General features: G+C 45.6%; 1 protein-coding gene across 2 annotated transcripts in view; it reads left to right on the top strand.

The window, feature by feature from the left end:
* Positions 1-3,977: 3,977 nt before the first annotated feature.
* Positions 3,978-27,249, top strand: part of kcnh5b (potassium voltage-gated channel, subfamily H (eag-related), member 5b) — a 59,809-nt gene continuing 36,537 nt past the window's right edge. The window contains exons 1-8 of one of the 2 annotated variants that reach the window (XM_029258520.1): positions 3,978-4,212; positions 13,142-13,265; positions 17,329-17,435; positions 18,108-18,236; positions 19,540-19,655; positions 20,982-21,374; positions 24,485-24,496; positions 25,670-25,706. In XM_029258520.1, the coding sequence (XP_029114353.1) occupies positions 4,140-4,212; positions 13,142-13,265; positions 17,329-17,435; positions 18,108-18,236; positions 19,540-19,655; positions 20,982-21,374; positions 24,485-24,496; positions 25,670-25,706 (991 nt within the window). In that variant the 5' untranslated portion in view covers positions 3,978-4,139. The remainder of the gene's footprint in view (positions 4,213-13,141; positions 13,266-17,328; positions 17,436-18,107; positions 18,237-19,539; positions 19,656-20,981; positions 21,375-24,484; positions 24,497-25,669; positions 25,707-27,249) is intronic. The other variant, XM_029258521.1, reaches the window with a different exon arrangement.

The raw sequence follows: 27,249 nt of genomic DNA on the forward strand, positions 1-27,249 counted from the left end.
GTAAACAAAAAACCATCAAAGACCAGAACCGTAATGAGCATGAGCTGAAGCAGCAGGCTGTGCCCTGGTCTGAGCCGGCTTCTCGTGGCCAGGAGGTCCTGGGTTCGAGTCATGCTCCTGCTGTAACAGCTGTGAGGTCAATATGTGTTCTGAACTGATACAGGAGCAGTGTCCAGTAGTATATGTGTAAGAAATTACTGTTAGTTGTTCAGTAGACAGAAGCCAACCATTTGTAAGGTGGCTTGGTGTCAGATAAGTAGTACTAAACACTGTTGACATGCTGCTGCTCAGTGACCCCAGGCCCCCCTTGTTTGTGCGTGGCCTCCCCTATGCCATGCGGTTTGGACTCTCATACACAAGTGCGCCGTGTACTGCACACTTATGGCGTTCACTTCTCTTGCCTTAACTCTACCTGACCTGCTTTGCAACGCACTGTGGAAGCTCTCTGCCCTTCAGCTGCACGAAAGTAATTTCTTAATACATGATGACGTCCGTCATGGACCAGGGAAATAAACCACCCATATATGTATTATATGCTGTAAGTTATATGATATACACAAATTTTGACTTTGTACACATGTGGGCATGGATGTAGTCCCCAACACAAGTAGGCCAAGCCTCCTGTCAAGATGTCAGGATACAGAGTTTCCCAAGCTTACCAAAGTAATGCATTCCTAAAAAACCTTTTGTAAAATCAGTTCTCCCAACATGACATAATTACTGTTATCTTCAAATATTTAAAATCTGATGATCTTGAATCCCAAAAATGTCACCAAATTCCATTAAAATGAGCATAATTTCAACAGTTAACACTGGTTATCATAACACAATGTTACAACTACATGGCTGTCTTCCTGTGCTTGTTTGGCTCTTTTTGAGCTATTAAATGCTGTACACTTAACAATTGCTCGCACACAGAGTATGTATGATACTCAGCTGTTATATATTAATTTTATATTTAATGCAAAAACAAAACAATAAAGACAAAAGAAATCAATGAAAACAAGGCAAATTCAATCACACATACTGAACAAGCTGGTGTCACGGTGCCTAGGCTGTGTATTCAGATGTGGGATTAATCTCTGCTCAGCTGGCGTGGAGTTTGTATGTTCCTTCCATGTTCATGTTTCAGATGAATTGGTGACTGTAAACTGCCTTGAGTGTATGCGCACACACACGCAGCGCATTCAGACTTCCCTTTTTCAATGTTGCAGCCTTATGCTAAAATCTCACACTCACACAGTTTGAAACCACTTGTCCCGAGCCGGGCTGTGGCAGGCCGGAACCTAACCCAGCAACACAGGGCACAAGGCTGGAGGGGACATACCCAGGACGGGGTGCCAGTCCATTGTAAGGCACCCCAAACGGGACTAGAACCCCAGACCCACGGGAGAGCAGGACCCAGCCAAACCCACTGCGCTGCTGCACCCCCTCTATGCTAAAATCCTTTAAGTTAATTTTTTCATCAAGCTACCCTTAATACCCCATTTTGACAAAGCAAAAACAGGACATAAATTTTTTCTTATTGACATAAGTATTCAGACCCTTTATTTAGTACTTAGTTGAAACCCCATTGACAGCAATCATAGCTTCAAGTCTTCTTGGGTATGACGAGGCAAGCTTTCCACACCTGGAGTTGGGGATTTTCTACCATGCTTCTCTACAGATCCTCTCCAGGTCAGTCAGGTTAGATGGGGACCACTGGTAGACAGCTATTTTTGAGTCTATTTGGAGATGTTCGATTGGATTGAAGTCTGGGCTCTGGCTGGGCCACTCAAGGACATTCACAGAGTGCTTATGGTCATTGTGCTGCTGGAAGGTGAACCTTTGGCCCAGTGTGAGGTCCAAAGTGCTCTGGAGCAGGTTTTCATTCAGGATATCTTTGTACTTTGCTCCTTTCAGCCTTCCCTCAACCCCGACTAGTCTCCCAGCCCCTGCTGCTTAAAAACAACCCCACACCATGATACTGCTACCACTATGCTTCACCATTGGGATGGTATTGCACAGGTAATGAGCAGTGCCTGGTTTCCTCCAGACATGATGCTTAGAATTCAGTCTTGGTTTCATGAGACCAGAGAATCTTGTTTCTCAATGTCTGAGAGTCCTTTAGGTGCCTTTTTGCAAACTCCAGGCATGCATTCATGTGTCCTTAACTGAGGAAAGGCTTCTGTTTGCCCACTCTGCCATGAAACACAGATCAGAGGAGTATTGCAATGATGGTTGTCCTTATGGAAGTTTCTTCCATCTCCACATAGGATCACTGCAGATCAGCCAGAGTGACTGTTGGATTCTTAGTCACCTGTATTACAAAGGCCTTTCTCCCCAGTTAGGCCAGGCAGCCAGTTCCAGGAAAGAACCATGGTTGTTCCAAACTTCTTCCATTTAAGGATTATGGAAGCAACTGTCCTCTTGGGAACCTTCAATGCTGCAGAAGTTTTTTTGAAGCCTTCCCCAGATCTGTGCCTCAACAGAATCCTGTCTCTAGGCTAATTCCTTTGACCCTGTGGCTTGGCTTTTGCTCTGATACACGTTGTCAACTGTGGGACCTTTCCAAATCATGTCGAATCAATTGAATTTACCACAGGGGGACTCCAAACAATTTGTACAAACATCTTAAAAATGTTCAATTGAAATGGGGTGCATACTGGTTAATAATCATTGTATGTTGCTCTGCAAAATTACATCTACAAAATGAGAGGCCAGACACCAGAGGTGGGACCCAAGTGTAGGGCTATTTATGTTGGCGTTCAGGGGACCAAGTGATACTCGTGGTCAGGGACAGGCATGGATCCAGAATCCAGATGCGAATGTTGTTCCAAGGGATAATCCAAAGTTGTGAACGGTGAGGCAAGGAGAAGGCTGAAACCATAGGAAGCAGGGCTCAGGGACGAGGAGGTGAACAAGAAAGCAAGGAAGGGGGCTGTGCGGGTAAAGCTCAAGAACACAGGTGGGCCAGTTGTCTCAGACAAGATTCCACGAGTTGAGTGCGATGGAGTGACAGCCTTTATACCCAGTCCTGCTGATTACGACCAGGTGCTTGTGTTTGGGGTGTGGTTGCGGGCATGACAAGTGTTTCGCATGCAAATATCTTTACATTGTGTGTATGCTATACAGTTTTTAATTTTTTTTTAAATATATACAAGTTGGGGGTCTGGGGTTCAAGTCCCGCTTGGGGTGCCTTGCGGCGGACTGGCGTCCCGTCCTGGGTGTGTCCCCTTCCCCTCCGGCCTTACGCCCTGTGTTACCGGGTAGGCTCCGGTTCCCCGTGACCCCGTAAGGGACAAGCGGTTCTGAAAATGTGTGTGTGTGTGTGTGTATATACAAGTTACAGATATTAAATATTATATGAAGTTTTATACTGTATATACAATTGTACTTTGTGTTACAAATACATATAATTATCAAATAATACATAATTATATGTACATAATTATGTGTAGGGGGGTGTGGTGGCGCAGCAGGTTTGGCCAGGTCCCTCTCTCTGGTGGGCCTTGGGTTCGAGTCCTGCTTGGGGTGCCTTGTGATGGACTTGCATCCCATCCTGGGTGTGTCCCCTCCCCCTCCAACCCTGCGTCCTGTGTTGGCGGTTAGGCTCCGGTTTGCCACGACCCCCCTTGGGACAAGCGGTTTCAGACAGTCACAGTATGTGTGTAATTATATGTATCATGTAGTGAAAAGTCACCTTGGTGAAGGTGTGTGGGCTGATAACACTACATAGTATCCATTGGCAGTTGCTTTGGATACAAGCATCTGCTAAATAAGTAAATGTACTATATAATTTTCAAAAAGCTAGCCGTGACTAAGTAACAATGGATGTAAAAAGTGAAGCATTAGCCGAAGATACTGCGTTGACTGTGGGCCACAGGTGGGTTCCGAGCGCCGGACTGCGCGGAGAGGGACCCACAGCGCAACACCTCGGGTCGCGACAGAGACTCGCTCACTGCGCATGCGCGCCGAGCCGGCGAGCCGAGCTGATTGCGGTGCTTCGGAGCGCCGGTGGTTCGCAGACAGCGGAGCGGCCGCCGCGGCGACGTTACCATGAGCTTCATGCCGCCGAGAGACACCTATCCACACGGCTCCACTCTCAGATCCATCCGTAGGAGTGTCAGCGGCGCTGACCAACTCTGTACGACCGCACAATGCCCGGGGGAAAAAGAGGGCTGGTGGCACCGCAGAACACTTTTTTGGAAAATATTGTCAGGCGCTCAAGTGGTAAGAACGATCGCTTTTCACTTCGCGTACGCAAAAGAAAAAAAAAATAATGTGTGGAGAAAAAAACAAACTTTCACTTGGAAGTATTAGTCTAATTTTAGTATGTAGGGAGTAAATTCAGAAGGCAGGAGCAGGGGCAGGATGCGAGCCGCGCGAAGAAGCCCAGACTCACTCAGCTGTCTGAACATCATCATCACCTCGCCGGATGCTTGCAAAGACACAAAGTTGGCGTGCGTTATGAAATGATGAGTTTTGGGGCTTCCCATCGGCGGACTGTGCAGGTCAGTGGTGTGGCCGGTTCGAGAGGAGCGCCCGGACACTTTCCCGTCGCACGGCACGTCCTTCGGGTGTCAGTAGGGAGCGCAGCCCCGTCCAGCTGCGCTGTGACTGTCGCTCGAGACGAACACAGCTGTGCGTGCGCGCTGCGTGTAGATCGACTGCTAATCACCTGCTTCGTGTCTTCTGAGTACCATTGTTAAAAAAGATCAGATTTTATTGAACCAAATTATTTAAAATGGGGGCAGCTTGTAGTAGTGGTTGGAGCTGTTGTTTTTGGACCGAAAGGTCGCAGGTTCGAGCCCCCACCTGGCTGTAGTGTCCCTGGTACCCACCACGAAATAGCTCCAGTAACCTTACCCAGCTGTATAAAAGGGTAAATAATTGTAAGTAGACTAACATTGTAAGTCGCTTTGGAGAAAAGTGTCAGCGAAATGAATAAATGATCATGTTCTGTCAGTCAGTGTAGCTGTTTTTAACAACGTCAGCAAGAGAGGAGTAGAGTATATGCCGGACTCGTAGGCAGATATTTTATTTTAATAATCATACAGAGCAGACTAAGTTTGGCCTGATGAAGTGCAGTGTTTTCGAATATTAAAAAAGCGAAGTTTAGTGGTTCGCACTCATTTTGTAAGCGATGACTTCTTGAAAAAGGTGCGACGCTGCATTCCGGCTCGTCTCCTCATCCCGAGCGACCTGACGCGGACACGCGAAAACGCGCCACAGGCTCGTAACGTAACACGCTCACACACACAAGACCTCTTTTCTGCTTATTATTCTTTCACCACATTTTTTTTGGCCATGACTTCTAATTTATAGAGCAATTCTGAGTAGCATTTTCTTTCCACTCACAACATTTTTACCTGAAGTGCTCGGTGCGGTGACGAGTTAAAGCTCCTGCGCGGGTTTTTTGGGAAACAGCGCGAGCGCAGTAAGTGTCGTTCAGAACCGTAACCCACTGACCGCCAGTTTTTACTAAATAAAACTCTGAAGACACGACTTGGAGGGAAAACAGTCGGAAACAATGGCGCTAAATCGTCGCTATTTAACAGCAACTCGTACGTACACTTCAGCCACGGTTGTAAAGAGAACACAGACAGAGAGAGAGGACACTCGGACTTGTGCATTATGTTTCCTGAGAAAGACACTTTCTGCAGCAGCCTGGTGGCTAAACATGTCACGTTTCCGAAGGAAGAGACAATTAGGCGTTTCTCCCATTGAAGTCAACAAAGTGGTCATTTATTTTATGCTCTGCTTGTGTGAATATGTGTTCCGTTAACCCGAAGTCGGGCCGAAACGTCGTTGGAGAAACGGCTTTTCACTTCCAACACCATTCAATAAGTTTTACTCACGAGGCAGCAATAAAACGACTGCTTGTTATTAGAGTAGAGATAGTAAAATCAGTTGTTTTAGATGGTTTACTTTAGCGGTAAAGTAAGGGTCACTCAAAAAGCACACGTGGATGGCCGTATGTGTGCGACAAGCGGCCGTTACTCGGCCTTGCCGGAGCGGTATTGTGCTGTCGCAGTACCGCGGGGCCGCCACCAGGGGTCGGGTTTGCACAGAATCTTGGTAAAACAGCGCCGATAAAACTCTCTCGTGTACAGTGCATTGCTTTAATTTTTAATAGTATCGTTTCTTATGCAAACTAGAGTTTTTTTTTGTCGGAGCGTGGATCCAGATGGAATTCAAACAGCTTACAGTGCCTGAAAGTTATTGTACTTGTCTTTGTGTTAGCCTATTATAAAATCAGTTATTTAATTGATTGAAATCATGCATTCCCACGCACGCTTTTTTTTATCAATCCAAATTATCAACGCGAAAACCTTCTGGCTAGTTGTTACCTCAGTATATTTTAACAGTTCTTTACTTTGTGCTTTAATGAGGTTCCTGCTCTTTAAAAGTGTTATTGGGGTCTCGTTCAAGCGCGGGCCTCCTCTTGTGGCCAATTAACACGAGGGATCGTTCTCGCGCCGAAAAGAGCGGCCAGCACGCGCGGCTGGCGCCCGACTGGCGCGGGGCGGATATCGAGCTAAGCAGGGAAAATAAAAAACACAAAGAGGCGGAAGTGGATCATTACGTAACAGCTTGGCGCGCTCCCCCTCGGCCCGTGTAATGGCGCGAAGGAAAATACAGTCGGCCCGCCTTATCCGCGGGTTTGGCATCCGCGGTTCGAAAATATATATTAAAAAAATTCAGAATATTCTCGAAACAAAGAACACAATTTACGCATTTTAATTTTGTGTGTTACTAATTTTTTTCTTTTTCAGATGTTCTATTGTATGTCATTAATCATAATGTACTGTACATTTATGTGTATGTTGGTGTACAGTATTTTACAGCAGAGTAAATTGTATTCTTATGGTGGCATACAGTATGCTAGAATATATTGTAGTCAGTATGATTTATGTGGGTTTTAGCGGTTCTTAATAGTACACACACACACACACACATTTTCAGAGCCGCTTGTCCCATACGGGGTCACGGGGGAACCGGAGCCTACCCGGCAACACAGGGCGTAAGGCCGGAGGGGGAGGGGACACACCCAGGACGGGACGCCAGTCCGTCACAAGGCACCCCAAGCGGGACTCGAACCCCAGACCCACCGGACAGCAGGACCGTGGTCCAACCCACTGCGCCACTGCACCCCCTCTTAATAGTACATATAGGTGGATTTTCAAGTTATGAGCATGTATAAGGTAAAATTACATCATTTTGTATAACTGTCCTGAACATCTGTGGTTTTTCCACATCCGCAGGGGTCCTGGAGCCATATACTCGCGGATAAGGTGGGCTGACTGTATACTCGTGTTAGATGAGATTAAAGCACAAGCTACCAAGGGCCATTCAGTAGATAGATGTATTATACTGTGATGGGGACTTGGGACTCACACTTTGTGTACTTCCCATCATAGTGGCGCAGAATCCACTGGAGGGCTGCTCGAGCCCTAAGTGCTGCTTAGCATGTGACCAGTTATTCATTGCTGCCTCAGAGAATATAAAAGGAATATTACTGCTGTCAAAGTAGGAGTGTGATGAAAAATTACCGCAGTAGGCTACAGTAAAGGAAGTGTCACACTCACTATCAGTAACTGCTTATCCATGTTAGGCGCTGTGCTGGTCCAGAGCATATCCTGGGCAGAGGGCACCAGGCTAGTTAGGGTACACTCTGGATGGGACGCAGGTCCAGCGTAGGACTGGTACACCCCCATCCAGGCCCACTCCATACACACTCACACTACAGGCAACTGAGAGCCACCACCTGCAACGCAGGTGTTTTGGCGAAACACAGAAGCTCTGCTCTGACAGCTGGATTCACACCCCGCAGCTAAAGAGCACAGGTTCTGTGTGACTGCAATGCAACCCGCTGTGCAAACCTGCCCCCCAGCAAACCTCACTTAGTCCAAAAGCTCAATTGCAGAGAAAGGTGATGGCTTCACTTGTATTTGACCTTTCAGATCATTTTTATAATAACCTCAGACTAGCTGGCATAGTCTTCAGCATGTAATTTGCAATAGTGGGGTTCCAGTCAGAGCAGTCTAGAGTGCATGCTCTTATAATACAGACTATGGCGGGAGTCTCAGCACTGTAATCAGCCAGCAGTAAAGGGGCAATTTGCGATGCTGGAACGTAAATGGCATTGGGGTGGGTTTGGGTTTGGCTCTGCACCTCAGCGTGGTCCTGTGGCGTTCACTTCTGCAGCAACCCACCGTTGCAACGATACTTCAAACACGGTCGTAGGTGTCTGTTTCATCTTTTGTTATGGTTACAGTACGTTGACAACTTGAGATGACAGATTGGCAAGTGTGTGGAACTGCCCTTGTGAAATTAGTGACTGCTCTTTATCCTGTACGTTTATGACTGCTGAGCTCCTGTGCCTGAGTGATCAGGATCTCGCTGAGCGTAATAAGGTGAATTTTGCATTTTTGAAGAGCAAAAAAACTTTTTTTGCAGGGATATAAGAAAAATAATTTAAGAGAACTAAGTGAGTTGACATAGCACGTAGTTTCACAAAGCAGTTACAGTTACCAAACTGCAGTGCTATGCTGGGGCCTAAGAAGTGCTGATCAGAGCAAAAATTTTGGGAGCCAGTAGGATGGCAGACGTTACCCAAACAAAGTGTCCACTCTTGTGTGTGCCCTGATGTAGTCACAGTTGCGATGTCGTGTTTGTGCTGAGATCAAAAGTGCTGCATTGTGGGTAATCAGTTTCTGCTTCACTGCCAGCCTTTAGTGTGGACCTGCTTGCTGATTTCAGACTTAAACGAGAAGTGCGCTGGCCACAGACGACTGACTCCCAGCAAGTGAAATGGGCCTTTGAGTCGTACAACCTAGAACAAATAAAAAGGACAGGAAAGTTGGTACTCTGATTCCTACCTTTACAAAATTCCCATAATAAGCAGACCGATCATTCATTTCATGAATAATAAGAGTCAAAAGATGCGGAGGTCACTGACCATACAGGTCTGTTATGACAGTGCCGTCCCAGACTCAAGGCATCTTTTTGGTTTATGCTCAGCTAATTCTGCATCTTAGCAGGGAAGCTGTACAAGGTGTTTTTCAGACTGTGGTTTGTATTCTTTCTTCGCCCTCACTCCTTACCACATGCATTACAACATCCTGAACCGATACCATTGTTCAGTTACAGAGTTTAGGTTATGGAATTTGGACCTGCAACAATTTTGTACCTTGTCAAAACCCCTACTGAGCACTGCTGTCCATATCCATATTTCGCAATATGTGAAATCAGAGATTTTGATTGGACTTAATTGGATAGTGCATTTTTGCAGCATAAAGAGCATTTTACAAATTCCTGGCACCGGCACATTTTTCTGTCCGCTAATGCGTTGTTGGAAAGCGTGCTTTGTTTCTGTTGGTCAGAGAGACACTTCTGTCAATTGGATCAGCGTTGTGCACATTGAGAAGTGATGTATTTAACATAAATGCTGTTCAGACAAAAACTCGAAGTACAGAGAGCTTGTAATTGTCAAGTCACTTGAGTCAACAATGGCTAGTTCTCTCATGAACATCTCGCGCTGTTTTTGCTTTTAGTGTCATTGGGTGTCTGTGGAAAAATTATTGGAATATATGCGAGTTCTTGCTCAAAGTGTGTAAACCCTCTTATGTAAAGCCTTTTTACATGACAGTTGCAGTGACCTATCAGAAAAGTCTCCCTATGACCTTCTGGGATAGGATGGAAGTATGATTTTCCAGGTCTCAAGTTAAATATTTAAATTTAATAAATGTCAGGCTATTGAACATTTTATATGTACATGTATTCATTTAGCAGATGCTTTTCTCCAAAGTGACGTACATCTCATAGACAACACAACGTGTGCATTGCGTTAGGAGGAAGAGGGACTTAGATGAAGTACAGTTAGTTTGTTACTTTCCACCATATGATGAACAGGTAGATAACATTAAATAGGGTCTGCTGCAATCCCCATTTCATGCATTGTGTTAATCTGACAGTTTAACTAGCCGTCAGCCTTCAGATTATCAAAATCATCACTGCATGTAATCTTGTGCCTGTGCTGCCTGCACGGCAGTATGAACTGCGTATCCGTACGCCCTGCTTCTCACGTAGCGAGGCTTTCCAGTTCCAGCAAAGCCCTCGCCATGCTGATGGCTAATAGATTGCACTCATTGCCCATGAAAGCAGCAAGCCCCTGCCTAATGAAGCAGTCGAGGTACAAGTACGGCGCACATCAGGCTTCTGGCCACAGAAGGCAATTGGCTCTTTTAAGAGGAGAAAGGCCTAAACAGCAGGAACTGATGCCCAAGCACCATAGATGTTCTCCCTTTCTGGATTAATGGCTTTTAATGCTGACAGGAAGCAGGCCATGCTGTGCCACGCTGTAATGTTGAAAAGCCAGTCAAGGCAGTATTGAAATAGAGGACTGGCCTTTGCCAGCAGAGCATCCCAAAAAGCAGTGCTGGCTCACTATATCATGTTTGCCACTACAGATAATTACACTGCAAGTTTGCACGCCGTGGTTGAATCCCAGCCAGAGCCTGATCACCACTTTCCTTTAATGGCCACCTAAGCAATCGGTCTATTGTCAACATGTCACGTGCCGCAAGGAACACAAGGTGTTGTGGGGAATGTGATCTGTAAGATAACATACTCTTCTCAAAGTACTGGGGAGGGTATTTTTGACAAGAGAATGTTCTCTTACAGATCACATTCCCCACAGAACCTTGGCCCTTACACTGTGGCCACACACACACACACACACACACACACACACACACACACACACACACACACACACACACACACACACACACACGGTGTGCAACCACTTGTTCCGAGTGGGGTTGTGGCGAGCTGGAGCCTAACCCGGCAACACAGGGCGCAAGGCTAGAGGAGGAGGGGACACACCGAGGATGGGGCACCTGTCCACCGGAGGGCACCCCAAGCAGGATTCAAACGCCAGACCCCCCAGAGAGTGGGACCCAACCAAACCCCCCTATGCCACCGCGCCCCTCCATTGTGGTCACAGTGGAGCCATATTTTTATCAGTTTTTTTGTCCTCCCCATCCCATGTATCGCAACTTTGCTGCTTCAGCTTGGTCTGGTTTCATTGTCCTGTCATGTGCTGCACTTTGGGACACTTTGTCTTTCCTACCAGAGTGGCTAAAGGTTTACTGGGAGCATGGTGGAGAAAAGCATGGCCTGATTTTAGGATAGCTTTCTATCATGGAATCCATTTACATTTGGCTATTTTTTAATCTTTGGAAATTATCATTCAGGTCAGTTGTGAGTAATAAGAAATTCTGTCTTGGGTAAGGGTTATGTCAAAGGACACAGAGATGCTTTTGTGCCACTTTGACTCAGACAGGTCCACTAGACACTGGCTCTTACTATGATTCATCATGCTGGGGGTTAGGAGTCATGCCTTCTCGTGTCTGAGCTCGTGTATAAGCCCGAGACTCCAGGCATGGAACAAAAGTAGTGTGTTGGAGCTCACATTGACAGGTGGCTCTATGTGCTGGGCAGAAGTACGAAGTGGTGGTGATGTGTATGTAGCCGACAGGAGGTGGCAACACAGACAGCTGGTAGACACACCTATAACTGTCGAACAGATACCCACCCAAGACCACTGTGGAACTTGCAGAATGACATTAGCCTTAAGTGTGTGTGTGTGTGTGTGTGTGTGTGTGTGTGTGTGTGTGTGTGTGTGTGGGGTTTCTCCATCCCTCTGTTTTGGACAGCTTGTGCTTTGAAATCTAGTTCAAGGTAGCAGGTGTGACCTTGTGGCCATATCCATGGATTCTCGGGGTGACCAATTTGCTGTTCTCATTGTGAGTAAAGGAATGAGCATTTGACTCCTGATTTGTTGCCAAACAGCCTGATTTTCCCTTTTATACATATGCTCACTAATGAAGAATTCACTTATCTAGACTTAGGGAGAACAATGGCGGAGCAGGTTTGTCCTGGGCTTGCTTTCCGCTCAGTCTGTGGTTCAAGTCCTGCTTGGGGTGTTTTACAATGGACTGGCATCCTGTCCTGGGTGAGTCCCCACCCCTTCCAGCCTTACGCCCTGTGTTGCGGGGTTAGGCTCCAGCTCCCCGTGACCCCGCATAGGACAAGCGGTTCAGGCAGTATGTGTAAGTGATGTCTCATACACACACACAAATGTTTCTTAAAAATCTGAAAAGGAAGCTGCTAAAAATGCAAGCTGCTACAGTTTCCATGCAACAGAAAATTGTTGTGAAAATGTCACTGTACAGCGAGAATATCCATAACACACCTGATTCATTTACATCAATCTACGCTGATAGTGGAGCACTGTAAAATTTAACAAGCGGACACTTCTAGACGAGCAGAGCATTTTTGATGAAGATTAGAATAATGGTGTTAGTAGTTTTGCGTGTTTTATAGTGAACTTGTGTCGGTCCTTGGTGTGGATAATACACACACACACATTTTCAGAACCGCTTGTCCCTCACGGGGTCACGGGAAACCGGAGCCTACCCGGCAACACAGGGCGCAAGGCCGGAGGGGGAAGGGGACACACCCAGGACAGGACGCCAGTCCGTCGCAAGGCACCCCAAGCGGGACTCGAACCCCAGACCCACTGGACAGCAGGACTGCGGTCCAACCCACTGCGCCACCGCATCCCCCTGGTGTGGATAATAATTTTTCTCATATAAAATATTTAGGATGTCTTATTTCGGAATTGAAGGGGGTGCGGTGGCGCAGTGGGTTGGACCGCAGTCCTGCTCTCCGGTGGGTCTGGGGTTCGAGTCCCGCTTGGGGTGCCTTGTGATGGACTGGCGTCCCGTCCTGGGTATGTCCCCTCCCCCTCCAGCCTTACGCCCTGTGTTGCCGGGTAGGCTCCGGTTCCCCGTGACCCCGTATGGGACAAGCGGTTCTGAAAATGTGTGTGTGTGTGTGTGTGTATTTCGGAATTTGGTCCCCTTACAGTTAGATTTTCCAGAACAAATCAGGCTCAGGTGCTGGGGAATGGGTGTACACAGATTCAGGAATAACAATAATCATAAATTGTTCGTAGATAGTAGTCCGTTGGTGATTTTCTGTACAATGGAAATTTTGACCAGTCTGAGGTTTGCGTGCATGTGGGGTGGGCAGGGTGTTCCGATCACTCTGCCTTAACTCAGGTTTTAATTTTCTCCCTGTGTTGCAGAGACCAGCTTCATTCTGGGGAACGCCCAGATTGTGGAGTGGCCCATAGTTTACAGTAATGACGGTTTCTGCAAGCTGTCTGGGTACCATCGGGCTGAAGTGATGCAGAAGAGCAGCACGTGCAGGTAAGTAGGTCCTGAATCACATCCCTCTGTGCCCGTGCCCACCCAGCCAGTGCTTAATTGTTTAGAGCAGGATGTCGTCTGCTTTAACAGTGGGTGCTGTGCTGTCACTCTGTTAGTACACCAACATATTGCATTTGCAGTGAAGATGTATTTGGAGCTGATGGATGTACGGTACATCAAAGTGCATTAGACAAAAGGTTGGTCTTGGATAGCAGCAAAAATCTTGGTACGTAAATCCAATGGGATGTGCTCGGTTCTAAAGCTTCAGAGTGTAAAATAAAAAGGATCCACGTTATGAGCAGTGGCATCACTAGGGGGGTGCGGGGTGCGGGGAGGGGGGTGGACTGCACCAGGTGACACCATCAGAGGGGGGGGATACCAAAAGGACTCTCTATATCATTTTTGTGCAGTGTTTCAGCAAAATTCTTCTTTTTTTTAATGAAAATACCCCTGTAGTTAGTTATAAGAACAAAAACATGTATCAATATATCTACAAGGCTGAAACTCTACGCTCGTTTACTTTTTGAACCTTCTAATGCGCTCCGCTCAGAGCTCTCATTATTTCCCAATTACAGTGACGCTTCGAATCACGTGGTTTCGTCCGCACGCGCTCTTGTTTCCGTCACTGCTCCTGGTTTTGTCGTCGCTGGTTTTGTCCGATTTTCTGGTGTCTTAGCTACAGTATTGTGGTAATTAGTATTTGCGAACCTGTATCAATAACGTCAAAATAAACATAATTTTGATGTCGTTCTTAAACGTTTTTACTTTGAATTCTGTTGTTCTCTTATCCAATTTTCACTTTGACCACACGAAACTGTGTAAATGTAAATTCATTTTAGGTTGTGCGTATAATATTGTGATTTAAAGGTGTAATTTTAATTTTGCCAGTTGTTTATGTCGCTACTATTGCCATTACATTCAGTGATATAGGGGAATTACGATTTATGAGTAATATTAGTACAAAAAACATTACTAAGGATTCTGTATGGTCTGGTACGGGAAGAGGTCAGGGGTGACACCAGCCCTACTGATGCTACTGGTTATGAGAGGCATCTTGTAAGTCAGCCTTAAGGTGCAGCTTTCTAGATAACTGCTCCACAGCATTTATTGTCCTTTCCCACCCCTTTGAGCTGTGTTGTCGCTAATACTACACCTCCACCGCTCTTTCTCCCCTCGGAGATAACGATGAGTGTCTCGTTACGCACAATTTAATTGGCCCACAGAGCCGACACTCACACTTGCAAGAATAGTAACACCGCCCACCTGGGGACGCTGGCTGCTGGGCATTGCAGGGGTGAGGAATTATGGAGGCGCTGCATGCTTTGGGCTGTTGCTACAGGGGTGTTTTGCGAACAGTTACACCCCAGAATGTGAATGTTAAAAGCTAGAACAGAAGCACTCGATGTCCCCCCCACTCAAAGAATTGCACAGCTTTCTTGTGCTTCCTCAAGGCACCTCTTTACACAGTTAACAAAAATGACACATATGATAATATCTGATTTGGACAAACAAATGTAGAAGGCAAGAGAAGGGGAAGGGAAGGGACAAATGTAAAAAAAAAAAAAAAACATGAAAGATGTAGAGGGAAATTGTGTAAGATATGATGGCGTCATGGCTGTTAAGGAAGTAAACTTGTGACCGTGTGGTTGCAGGATCAGTTCCTCAGGGGGATTCCTGCTGTTTTACAGGGGCACAACCTTTCAGAGTGTTTAGAGCTGCTCCTCTAAGGGCCCAGGTTCAAATCCCATGCTATAGTAGCATTGGGCAAGGTACTTACCCTGTACAGCGCTAGTACAAATTACCCAGGTATATACATGGGTAAATAACTCTAAATACAGGTGGTCCAATTTACGATGGGGTTACGTTCCCCAAAACCCATCAAAAATCGAAAATATTGTAAGTCGAAAATGCATTTAATACACCTCATACACACCTCCTCGTGACAGACTGGGAGATGCGGATCGCTGCCGCTGCCCAGCATCACGAGAGAGTATCGCTCCGCATATCCCTTGCCCGGGAAAAAACAAAATTCGAAGTACGGTTTCTGCTCAATGTCTATCGCCAGCTCACAGTCATGAAGTCGAAAAAATCGCAAGTCGAACCATCGTAAATCGGGGACCACCTGTAGTTTAAATCACTGAAGAAAAGTGTCACCTAAATAAGGAAATGCAAACAACTCTGCTTAAGAATTAGAAGAGGGATTAGGTCTCAAATGATGTCACAGTTGGGTGGTTCAGATACTTCTGGTGGATTGTTGAAGTCAAGGGGGTGGGCAAACTCGGTGCCAGTTGTTTTTGCATCGGGTGCTGACTGCTCCTAGAATGGAATGGACCGCCTTTCTGTTGCCATGGGGATCCAGCCTGACAGTCTTGTGGGGGTTTTAATAAAAGAGTGAACTTTAAGAAGTACCTGCCACGTCTTAGTTCCTTACAGCATCCTGTCTTACTGCTTTGTCCCTGATGCTTGTTTTCCTATAAAGCGATTATTACGTTATTTTTGAAATAGGTTATTTAGTGTCGTGAAAAAGCATTTCCCCACTTTTGGATTTTTTCTGTTTTTGCATCATTTTGAAATTGAATTTGATCAGATCTTTTTGTTAGTTCTAGTGGTATGTGAAGGGAGCCCGCAAGACATAAAATGATGGCATTTTTAGTCTTTCATTTCTTTTTCATGCAAGGTAAGCAAATGTAAGGAGCGAAAATGTAGTAGAAATTATCTTTGTTTGTTGTGTTTACTGTTACATTAGTGAATTTGCGTTGAGACCTGGGGGATCCACCAAGTTTTGTGAGGCCTGAGATCGCTGCAAGGAAGATCCAAAACAGATTTTAATACATGTCCCGTTTCCATTGAAGGACTGACAACCTACTAAAGAAATTCATGCTTTGGGCATTTCGGTTACTGTTTCTAACTGTAACTTCCAGGCCCAAATCCTGTTCTTGTTCACAAAACTATTTTTTTTTGGACTTTGAGGGCTTTCATGAGGTATTGTTGACTGTGAAATCTCCCTGATTTGATTTGGCCTGGGCCTCACATGGCTGAACTATGGAAAAAATTGAAATTGGCCATTTGCATTGCCTTATGCTTCTCTATATTATTTTTTTGTATTAGTTTTTGTATTGTTTTGTACTATACAGTAATTCTGGCCTAATGTAGCTTCTTATGTTTTATAGCAGAAAATTTTCCACTGGGAAAGAACAATAGCTCCACGAAAACGGCCTGAATGAAAAGAAAATAATAAGAAATGGCTTCAAGCCATTCTTATGTCAGGATGATTTTCTCAGTCCGAGATGTTTCGAATGCGAAATAGAATTGGTTCTGCAGACTGACGTGCTCCTTTTGGCGTTGCAGGACAGATGTGTTCGGTATCACGTGAAAGCAGAAATAAGGCACATAGACTGAAATTACATCAAAAACATTTTCCAGTTCTGAGCCGTGCTTAAAATGCATAGTCTTCTGGAAGAGAGCATGTTGAAACTATATTTCTACCTCCTGGAAGCAGTTAATTATTTTAGCTGGAAGGTTCTTTCAGGAAGATTTTTGGATCCGACAGGTTCTATTTCTCACAATATCTGCTGCTGCCGTCACGGAGAGCTGGTGGGAGGCTGAGAACCAGGGCACTGTCATCTGGGGGTAGCTTTTAATTGGCGGATGCTAGTCTATAGGCAGCCGAGGGATTGTGTCGAGCACCTACTGTTTGTTCTGCGGTATTGTTCTGTAGGATTACCTGAAGCTTAGCATTACTGAAACTCAGCTGCCACTCAGTCGGAGGGGGAGAATGCAGCAGGGAGGGCTAGGCCCGTTGAGAGCGCAGCGATGGTCCCTTTCTCCAGCTGCTCATTTGAAAATGCCTGCTTCTACATGGGAATACCTGGCTCCACTGGAGGGACATGGCTGCACGAACTCACACTCTTTTTGTCTCTCCCCTCCACCCTTTCACACCTCCTGCCCCACACCACCTCCATCTGAAACCATCTCTATTCCTTTTGGCCTTTGCATGTGTTCTCTTCTCCCCTCCTACCCCTGCGGCCAACCACCCATCTCCATCCTGCTCATGTTCCCACAGTTTTATGTACGGAGAGCTGACTGACAAGAAGACAATAGACAAAGTCCGACAGACCTTTGATAACTATGAGTCCAATTGCTTTGAAGTTTTGCTGTACAGGAAGAACAGTGAGTATTTGAAAACATGTCGCTTTCAGCTGCTCAGCCTTAAAGGCTATTTCCTGGCTCGCCTTGCCACGTTTATGTCACCCTGTACTGTGGGCTGCTTTAAAAAAAGATCATTTTAAAACACATCACTGTTTAAGGGGGCGTGGTGGCACAGCGGGTTTGGCCTGTGCCTGCTCTCTGGTAGGTCTGGGGTTTGAGTCCCGCTTGGGGTGCTTTGTGATGAACTGGTGTCCTGTCCTGGGTGTGTCCCCTACCCCTCCAGCCTTACGCCCTGTGTTGCCGGGATAGGCTCTGGCTCGCTGCGACCCCACTTGGGACAAGTGCTTTCAGTCAGTGTGTGTGTCTGTCACTGCTTAAAAGTTATGTATGTATTTGTACATTTTTGTTTCATTAGGGTTTATGCTGAGAAATGTTCCACAGTGTCACATATAAATTAAAGTATACAATTATTGCACGCTACATTTATTTTCTTTGAGCCCCATACAGTGCAAGGTTTTGACCTGCATATGTTGGTTTGGAATTTTTGTTTTCATAGAAATTGTTATTGGAATACTCTTACCAGTGGTGGCTGCAATTTTAAAATGCTGTATTTAAATAAAATGACCGCAATTTACAGTACATAACACCCTGGTTCCCATGCTTTCTTCCTTCCTATATATCTTCTTTGTGCAGGGACACCTGTGTGGTTCTACATGCAGATTGCACCAATCAGGAATGAGAATGACAAGGTAGTCCTGTTCCTGTGCACATTCAAAGACATCACTGTATTCAAGCAGCCCATCGAGGACGAATCAACTAAGGGTGGGTCCCAGGATTTTCTGCTTCCCTGAAAGATAGCCCTATCTTTACAGGGCTTGGCTTAGCCAGGGAGCTCTGTGGATTAACTTGGGAAAGTGCAACTGTATTTTTTCAGGCTTCAAAAAATTGGTGACACACCACTAATAATGTCAGGAATACCAGCTGTCAGTTTTTATTTGGTAATGATCAATCCAGGCAGACAGAATTCTGATAAATATGCGTGTTATCCTCTCAAGTGTAATTGATGGGCAATGTCAGCCCTTTGCCCCAAAGGCCTCCGCTGCAACTCTGTCACTGTTGTGAGCTTGTGTGTTTGCCCTTTGACAATGGTTCTGATCGCAGAGCCGCCTGTAGGAAGGCACAGTGAATCTAAGTGCCTGGTGGGTGGGTGACCATTTACCTGTTTTTTGCTGACAGCTTCACCTTAGGGAGTATATTGCACATAAGGGGCAAATGAGGGGCTGGACCTCCTCCTTTCTGCTGAGGTGGGATGGCAGGAAAGCATATCCGAGACAGACAGTCGCATCATCTCAAGATATTCCCCGGGCGCTACCAGTCACAAAAGATTCAATCAGTGGAGAGAGACAAGAGCTTAACTGTGTCCCTGGTGCACAATCTTTTTGTTTACAAAACTGGCACTCCTGAAATGTGCCAAAGTGTCTTTACTGTCCTCACTGACTTACACATGCCTTGATTTGGGTGAGTGCTGACATGACAGTAAGTTTTTAAATCACATGAAACAGCACTGCTGAGGGTCATAGGCAGAGCTGTTATTACTCTACCCCATATAAAACACTCATCATCACTCACACTCAAACCTAGTCATGATATTCATAAAAGCTTGATTCTTCCAGAGTCGTTAGGTTAAAACTGTAAGCTGAGTTCCCAGAGAAAAATCTGAATTCCTCCTTCTGGTTTCTCTTACTTCAAGTAAAGACTTAATAGAAAGCCCCATGAGTGAGTGAGACAAACCAGTCTGCACAGGGGGTCCTTCTGCATAATCGGATTTCTCCTCGACTGCTGTTGCAGTAAATGGAAAATTACACTATTTTACTGAAAATGCCATTCATTTGTTTCTTCAAAATGGGCTCATTTGAAAAGTATGATCCTCGAGGATTAAAGAATGATGCCATCCGTGTCAACTATTAAACAGTGCTGGCTGGGTATGGTGAATGACACCATCTAACCCTTGGTCACTTAGTCCAAGTTAACCCATCCTTCAGTGTCATAATTTTTTCTGAATTTCAGTTCTCCATAATGACACTGTTTTCTGAGATGACAGTTATAAGTGGTTGGTCTGTGGCAGGATGGACCAAGTTTGCACGGCTGACGCGGGCACTCACCAACAGCCGCAGCACCATGCAGCAGCTGACAACCATGAGCAAGACCGAGGTCAGCCACAAGCAGTCACGACTGGCAGAGGTGAGCAATACATATGTCCGTTAATGTGAGGCACACATGAATACATGCATTTTCATACTTTATATTACAGAAAGTTACTGAAGCCTTGAGAAGCATCTAGATAAACCAATGAAAAGTCCCCTTGAGGTCCTTGAGCACAGGGTAGAATAAGAGAAGTGTCTGGTATGGGGTCAACCAGCAGTTGAGTGCCAAAGGGCATCACAGTGATGTAGTAGTGAAGATGTTCTGTTGGGTGGGCTTTATACTGCTCTGAAGATAGTGAGAAATTTCCTCAAGATGAAGGATGATGTGGGAGACTGTTCAAGGACAGGTAGAAGGTAGGGTGTCTGAGGACTTTGGCAGTGGATTTGGACATATTGCAAGAATATTACAATATGTAAGGCAAGAGGTCATAAAGCTCAGACCAAATATGCAGCATTGTTTGTATTAAGAAATGCTTGCGTTTGTCCAATGTTGCACATGTGGAAAAGCTTTTTTTAGTGAACAGGTCTATGTGGAGGTCAAAGCTGAGTGAAGGATCAAAGATGGCACGAAGTTTATAAATAGATTTAGAAGGTTTAACAAGAACACCTTTTATTTCAAGATAAACATTAGTATTTTTAGAAATCATAGTTCTTGGACCAGCTGTCAAGGTTTCAGTTTTGTCACTATTTGAGGAAATCTCTGATCAGAAGAACTCAGCAATCTGTGTTCAAACAGTAGAGTGAGCCCTAAGTGGAAAAAGAGTTAATGGTAACGACCTTTTCCTGCACTCGATTATAAAAGCACTCTGCTGTTTATTTTTATCTGGAATCAGACAGTAACACCAGTATAGACCCGTTGCCCTCAGTATTGTCTGTGGTTTGTGTGTAAGTATCAAATGTCTCATGTCAATAGGAATTAAAATCTTTTGTGCTGGTCTTCAAAAATCGATGCTTAAGAAGAAATGTAAAACAGCACCATCTAGCGTGGTGGTTACAAACCTAGGAATATGACTGAAAGGGCTTCTAGAGGAGCACTGCTGTTGTAGGGTAAATGCCACTGAGTCAAAGCTGACTCTTGTACCCACCTACATAGTTTTCAGAGTAGAAGAAGATACAGACAAGGTTTACCTTTGATTTCTTACTTGCATAATTTCTGGGACGAAGTCCTCGCAAATAGCTCCGCAATACTAAGCTCAATTTGAATTTGTAGCCAAGGAGCTGTACCAGGGTTACCCATAACTGCCAGTACTTGTGTTGTACCTCTGAGAAAGAAATATTTCACAATTACACATGTACAAGGCTCCAAAGCTAGTGAGGAAATGGTGGCTGACTTCCTTCTTTGTTTCTTTTTCCCGATCCTCAGGTTCTCCAGCTGAGTTCTGACATCCTCCCCCAGTATAAGCAAGAGGCTCCCAAGACACCACCTCACATTATCCTGCACTACTGTACCTTCAAAACAACCTGGGACTGGGTGATCCTCATTCTCACCTTTTACACAGCCATCATGGTGCCCTACAATGTGTCCTTCAAGACCAAGCAGAACAACATTGCCTGGTTGGTACTGGACAGTGTAGTGGATGTCATCTTCCTGGTGGACATTGTGTTGAACTTCCACACCACCTTTGTGGGCCCTGGCGGCGAGGTTATTTCGGACCCTAAACTCATCCGTATGAACTACCTGAAGACCTGGTTTGTGATTGACCTGCTGTCTTGCCTGCCCTATGACATCATCAATGCCTTTGAGAATGTGGATGAGGTAAAATTTTGAGCTCATTGCTTTTGCAATACTGTTACATGTTTTTTCTTAGCTCTACCTTTCACCTCAGGATTATACAATTGGTGTAGATGTGACTTCTAGCTGAACGACTTATAGAGGTCATGTCTGGATTTCAGTAATGAATAGACTTTTTGTGTTAAGACGTTTCATCTTGGCCTCCTTCTCAATGTTTTGGCTGGTATACACAACCTAGCAGCTTAATCATAGCCATTAAGGTCTTTGTCTTCTATTACTCATATAGTGACCATCAGCACATCACAGCACATTGTTCAGTATGTCTGTCAACCCACTCATACTTGCATTTACATTTATTCATTTAGCAGACGCATTTCTTGAAAGCAACGTACATCTCAGAGAAATACAATTTGTACATTACATTAGGAGAAGGAGAGACATAGTTGCAGACGTGTGATTCTTAAATAAACTTAGTTTGTTTCTTTCCACTTCATGCACCTACTTGTGTGATGAACATGGGTGCATGAAACTCAGAACAGACAAATATCCTGATCACCTTCCTACAATTTTTTTTAAAAGATAGACAAACATTTACGTATAGGAGTAGAGTAGCGGCTGTATAAAGGCTTATCTTGGCATGATCATTAAGTTATAGTGCATGAACATTTACACCATACATGAGCTTGAGAGATCATGGGTGAAGTGAGTTAATTAGAGTGAGATACTTAGTTAGCTAATGTGGCTGAGCCAAGGTCTCCTGACCCAGCGATTCAGGAATGATCTTATCTAAAGCCAACCAATCACCCCTCAGCCACCAAAAACATCACCTAAAGAAATGGTACAAGAATGGCTGTCCCCTCTGACCATGAATTTGGGTAGTTTGCTTGGATTAGCATGGTTTAAGGTATGGATGGATCTAATATGGTTCCTGCTGATGCGTCTCCACGGGGAAAGGGAGCTTAACGGAATGTCTCGTCAATGGCATTGAGGATGCACTTAATATTTTAGAATGAAAAGCAGGACAGGTTGATTGCCTTGTTGTACTATAGGCTTTTTTGGAAAGGATCTTGTTTTTATGTTGGATTTGATTTTCCTTTAAAAACTGACTTGACAGTTACTGATCTTGATTACAGGAAAAAGGGGAATATTCTTAAGAAAGTTTTAATCTTACCATATCTGTCATAACATGATAGGACATATTGTCATCTGGTTCAAAGGCAAGAGAAGTCTTTAAATCTGTCTTCTTGGGTAGGGAATGAAAATGCTAAATGGGACCTGTATAAGTCTTTACTAAGGGGGAATAAAGTTCTGAACTGTTTTATTCCTTTGTTCATTTTATTTGTAAGCATGAAAACTGCTGCCTTATTCCAGGCAGTGTTAGAGGATAATCTTTTTTTTTTCAGTCAGAGCTTTTTGAATGAGTCCTTCCAATTTTAAACCAAAACGACCCTTTAAAGCACGCATTCACTTGTAGTTCTTTATGTCGGGGAAAGAATCCCTCCGAGGATACTCGCGTACTGTACAGTGCGTTTAAAATAACGAAGTGTCATCGTGAGCGAGTGACTTTGGCAGTTTCCAAGGTTACACCGATTCGCCGCTCCACCACGCGCAGTCCCTGGCAACAAGGAAATCCAATAAGATGCTAATATTACACACTGGAAGGATTTCAATTATGTGATCTGCGGTTACGCAGAGCCCGATATATTGCTAAATCAATTTTGGTGTGCTGCGACTGCAGCATGTGTTAAAATATACACAGCAACCTGGTAAATGTCTGCCTGTGCTCAGTGGTGAATTTCTTGTTATTTTTGTAGAAATTACAGCCTCAGCAGGCAGGTAAAAAACACACTGGAATTAGAGAAAGGTGCACTGTTCCTTCTGGCAGGGTGTATTCAGGGCCGCTGTGTCCTGTAACCTCTTCTACCCTTGCTGGTGACTTATCTGATGCAGAATTCGGTGTCATACAAGCCCTTATTTTTAAGGGCTACACCTTGAAGTAAAATAGATTTTTTTCCTTTTTTTTCTCTCTTTTGTGCTTTTATAGTAAAAAAAAGCAAAATCTGTCACAGCAATGCAAATTGTAACGTATTGCATTACAATTTACATATTAAATATGTAAATATTCATATATGCACATATTGTAATGCAATAGAATATGAATTACCGCATCGTTTTTGTTAATTGTGTGGACGTAAACATAGTGATGTTTAAACTTTTTGTAAAAAGTTAAAGCAAACTTGGAGGAAATATTGCCGTGGCTTGCCGTGTGTGCACAATTCGGGAGCAACCGGGCGCGAGGCGGTAATGGGATGGACTTGCTGAATTTTAAACCGCAAACATAAAAGAAACAGTCGAACAAACACATGAAAGAACCATAAAATAGGAACGTCGGGTAGCATCTGCACGCACACCAGTACGAGCCCCGCGGTGTGAATGTTTCAGTCCTCCGTCTGTGCATTTAAATAGCATCACTGCACTTGACCCTCATCAGCTAGGTGTGGCTCATAATCCCAGAGGCGTGTGTGCTCGCGTGTGTGCCCGCGCTGCTGTGTGCCAGTGCCTTTTACCAGTCAGCACCTGTTTAGACACACACTAAAATACTAGGACAAGTGCTGTTAAATATTGAACATAAATAATAGCAAAGGCTCCTCAGATCGACCGTTCTGTCGATTGGAGTTCACCCTGTTATCTTATTAAGTTCTTGCATCTCCATAATCTCTATAAATGTACTGGCAGTGCAGGGATTCTGCGAATATGTAATTACTCAGGGAGGTGAGGTGCTTTCTGGAAACTGGCAGTGATGGAGTTAACATGCTGTCAGACACTGGCTACAGATTTAGAGGTGCGGGAGAATTCACAATTTTTCACCACCCTTCTATAAATGTGTCCCAGTAACCACCTTCCTAGGCTCTCTCGGGGGATACCCAGTGAGGTATTCGGGTGTTACGGTGTTCCCTTCTTTCAGGAGAAATCAGGGACAGGAATTTTGGTGAGACACCATCTTTGTCAAGGGGTGCGGTAAGGGTTCGGATTCCCACTGTTCTGAGATCTCAAAAAATCTGTAGAGAAGCGGAGAGGAGAATGTGGAGGTAAATGGCTGTATGTGAGTGTTGCCTTTCTGCCTCTATCCCCAGGACTCCTTTGTGGTGCAAGGTTTTGTCTAGTGGCATGAACCAATGTAAGGTGCAGGAGAGGCTCATGGGAAATCAATGCAGTCAAACTTTCAAGCACTCGAAATCTTTCAGCCCTGCAGCTTCCGGCTGGGGTTTCCCACAGAGCGGAGATTATAGGAAAGGGCAAGTGGGGCCTACGTGGTCACGCACACTTCCTCAGACCTGCTGTGCTAAAGCTTGGCCCTGTTTGGGGGTTGGAGGGGCAAAATGATTTATTAGGAATTTTTAAGAAATCTTCTCAAAAAGCAAGGGGGTGCGGGGGTGCGGGGGCGCGGTGGGTTGGACCGGGTCTTGCTCTCCAGTGGGTCTGGGGTTCGAGTCCCTCTTGGGGTGCCTTGCGCCAGACTGGCGTCCCGTCCTGGGTGTGTCCCCTCCCCCTCCGGCCTTACGCCCTGAGTTGCTGGGTTAGGCTCCGGTTCCCCACGACCCTGTATGGGACGAGCGGTTCAGACAGTGTGTGTGTGTGTGTGTGTGTCTTCTCAATAAGCTTCAGTTTCCTTCCAGTTTTTTCTTTATTTTTTTTATTTTATACTCACTGCTCCTACCTGGGGGGTGTGGTGGCACAGCAGGTTCAGCCAGTGCCCGCTGTGTGGCAGGTCTGCGGGTCAAGCTCTGCTTGAGGTGCCCTGCGACGGACTGGCATCCTGTCCTGGGTGTGTCCCCTCCCTCTTCGGCCTTGCGCCTTGTGCTGCCGGGTTAGGCTTCAGCTCGCTGCGACCCCGCTCGGGACGAGCGGTTTCAGACAGTGTGTGTGTATGTGTATGTGTATGTGTGCTCCTACCTGTGCTCATTGTTTGAAAGCGGATTTCTCAAACTGAGCTCTTGGAAGAGTTTCATGCCAGCTCACTCCTCTGGTTTCCCTCACTCAATGGCATTTATGTGTCAGCTTTCCCTTAAAACCACCGCAGTGAAATATATCACTTCCTTACTACAGGAGGGAAACATCTGCAGCGTCCACTTGTAATTAATTTGCAAAGACTGCGTGAACGATCAAAAGACCGCACTAATTGTCTTTGCTGAGTCAAGATGCTAAATTCCCATCATGCCAAGCAGACAGCCCATGCTGTGAACAGGATGCCTGGAGCCCAAGGAGCCTTCGCCCTCCAGTGGAGCAGTAAAGGTCACGGATTGAGCACAGCTTGTGAGGATGCTGAGGGAGTGGGTACAACAGCAGCAGGTGTGTGTTGGTGATCCAGGGTGTGTGTGTGTGTGAGCATGGGCCCATAGTGCTGTGAGGAGTAACACGAGAGCGCAGCCTTGGGGTGGTGAGTCAACCCGTTGTAATCGGATGCAACATTTCTGCTGCGCCGCATGCGGTGGTACATGGAAGAGCGGTCTGCGGCTGCTCCTAGACCTCGCACTTCCTCCCAGCTCAACCACAGAAGTTCAAGACGTCTTTGTCGGAGACACTTCATGTGAAGACCTATCACATGGGATAGATCTGTGTGTCTTTGGGGGAGGAGGTGTTACGACGCATTACGACAATAAAACACAACCTCGACCTTTTACAGTCCACGCAGACGCATCTAAACAGTCCTACAACCAGAGCAAGGACTGCTGTTATTTACGAGTATCGCTTAGACAGCTCGCTGTCTGCGGTGCTTACTGTGCGTTCTGTGCGTTTTGCTGTGGTTGTGGGGATTAAAAAAACAGCACCAAATCCACTTGCATAACTTCACAGCACTGCCTATTACCCATGGGGCAGTTTTGTTTACTTGCACTCAAGCGATGTGTTTTTCATGACTTGTGCAAGCAGGGCGCTCGCACATGGACACTTGTTTGCTCAGCGGCCTGTGATTTATGTGAGTGCCGTGTACCGCATTGCTGCTGGAGAAGCCTTTGATCCAGTCAGCAGTGAAGCAGCCGGTTAGATGATAGTCTTATAGCCCTTCAGCCATTTAGTCTCAGTGATATGGCATGATTGCATACGGTGCTGCGTAAGCCGTTTTTATGCGCTTTTTTTCGCACTTAAGCGTGGCAGTCGAGTCATTGTAGAGGCATGGTTATAACATTCATAACATTCACCACCGAGATCTTTTTCTAAGAGCCTCCAACCAGCGCCGTGCTCTCGCTAACGTGCTTCTCGGCCTTTGTCCGTGATTATTAATTAGTCATTAGCGCGGCGCTTTTTTGGAGAGCCTGAGCTTTGTTCGCTCGTCGATTTCACGTGGGACCTCGAGCGGCTTCTTTCAGGATCATGCGCTTTAAAATTTAAAGAATAAAAAGACCCTGGGAAGAAAGTGGGCTCTCGGTTACTTTGAGGGCAGGAATAAATGCATGGAAGGTAGAAGGTGGAGCTGGTGAGGATCCTCGTCCTTGCGCATGCGTAGGAGATGCTGCTGGAGTTTGCACCTCTTTGTGGTTTACCAGCATCTCAAATATTGTCAAAGGGACCAGCGTTATGCCCCGGTGGCTACCGAGGGTGCGTACTGTGAATTGAGCATGGCCACCATGCGGTGCTCTCTTACGGCTTGAGCAGCATCGCGGCGCGAGCAATAAAATTCGTCCAGAGTCGGGTTCAAATCCCAAGGGAGGTACCGATATTTTCACCCCCAGGCGGGGCACTGCAGCTTAATTGCTTCTGCAGTGTATCCAACTGTGTGTAGGGGCTGCGGTGGGTGGAGGGGAAGCTGTTACTCACCTGGGATAAAATCATCAGCAGAACAGTCTTCCCTTCATGATTATTTTGGCTGCGTGTGTTTCGACTCTAGTTTGCCAGACATCAG

The sequence above is a fragment of the Scleropages formosus genome, chromosome 15 (genome assembly GCF_900964775.1).
Source record: "Scleropages formosus chromosome 15, fSclFor1.1, whole genome shotgun sequence".
NCBI classification, from domain to species: domain Eukaryota; kingdom Metazoa; phylum Chordata; class Actinopteri; order Osteoglossiformes; family Osteoglossidae; genus Scleropages; species Scleropages formosus.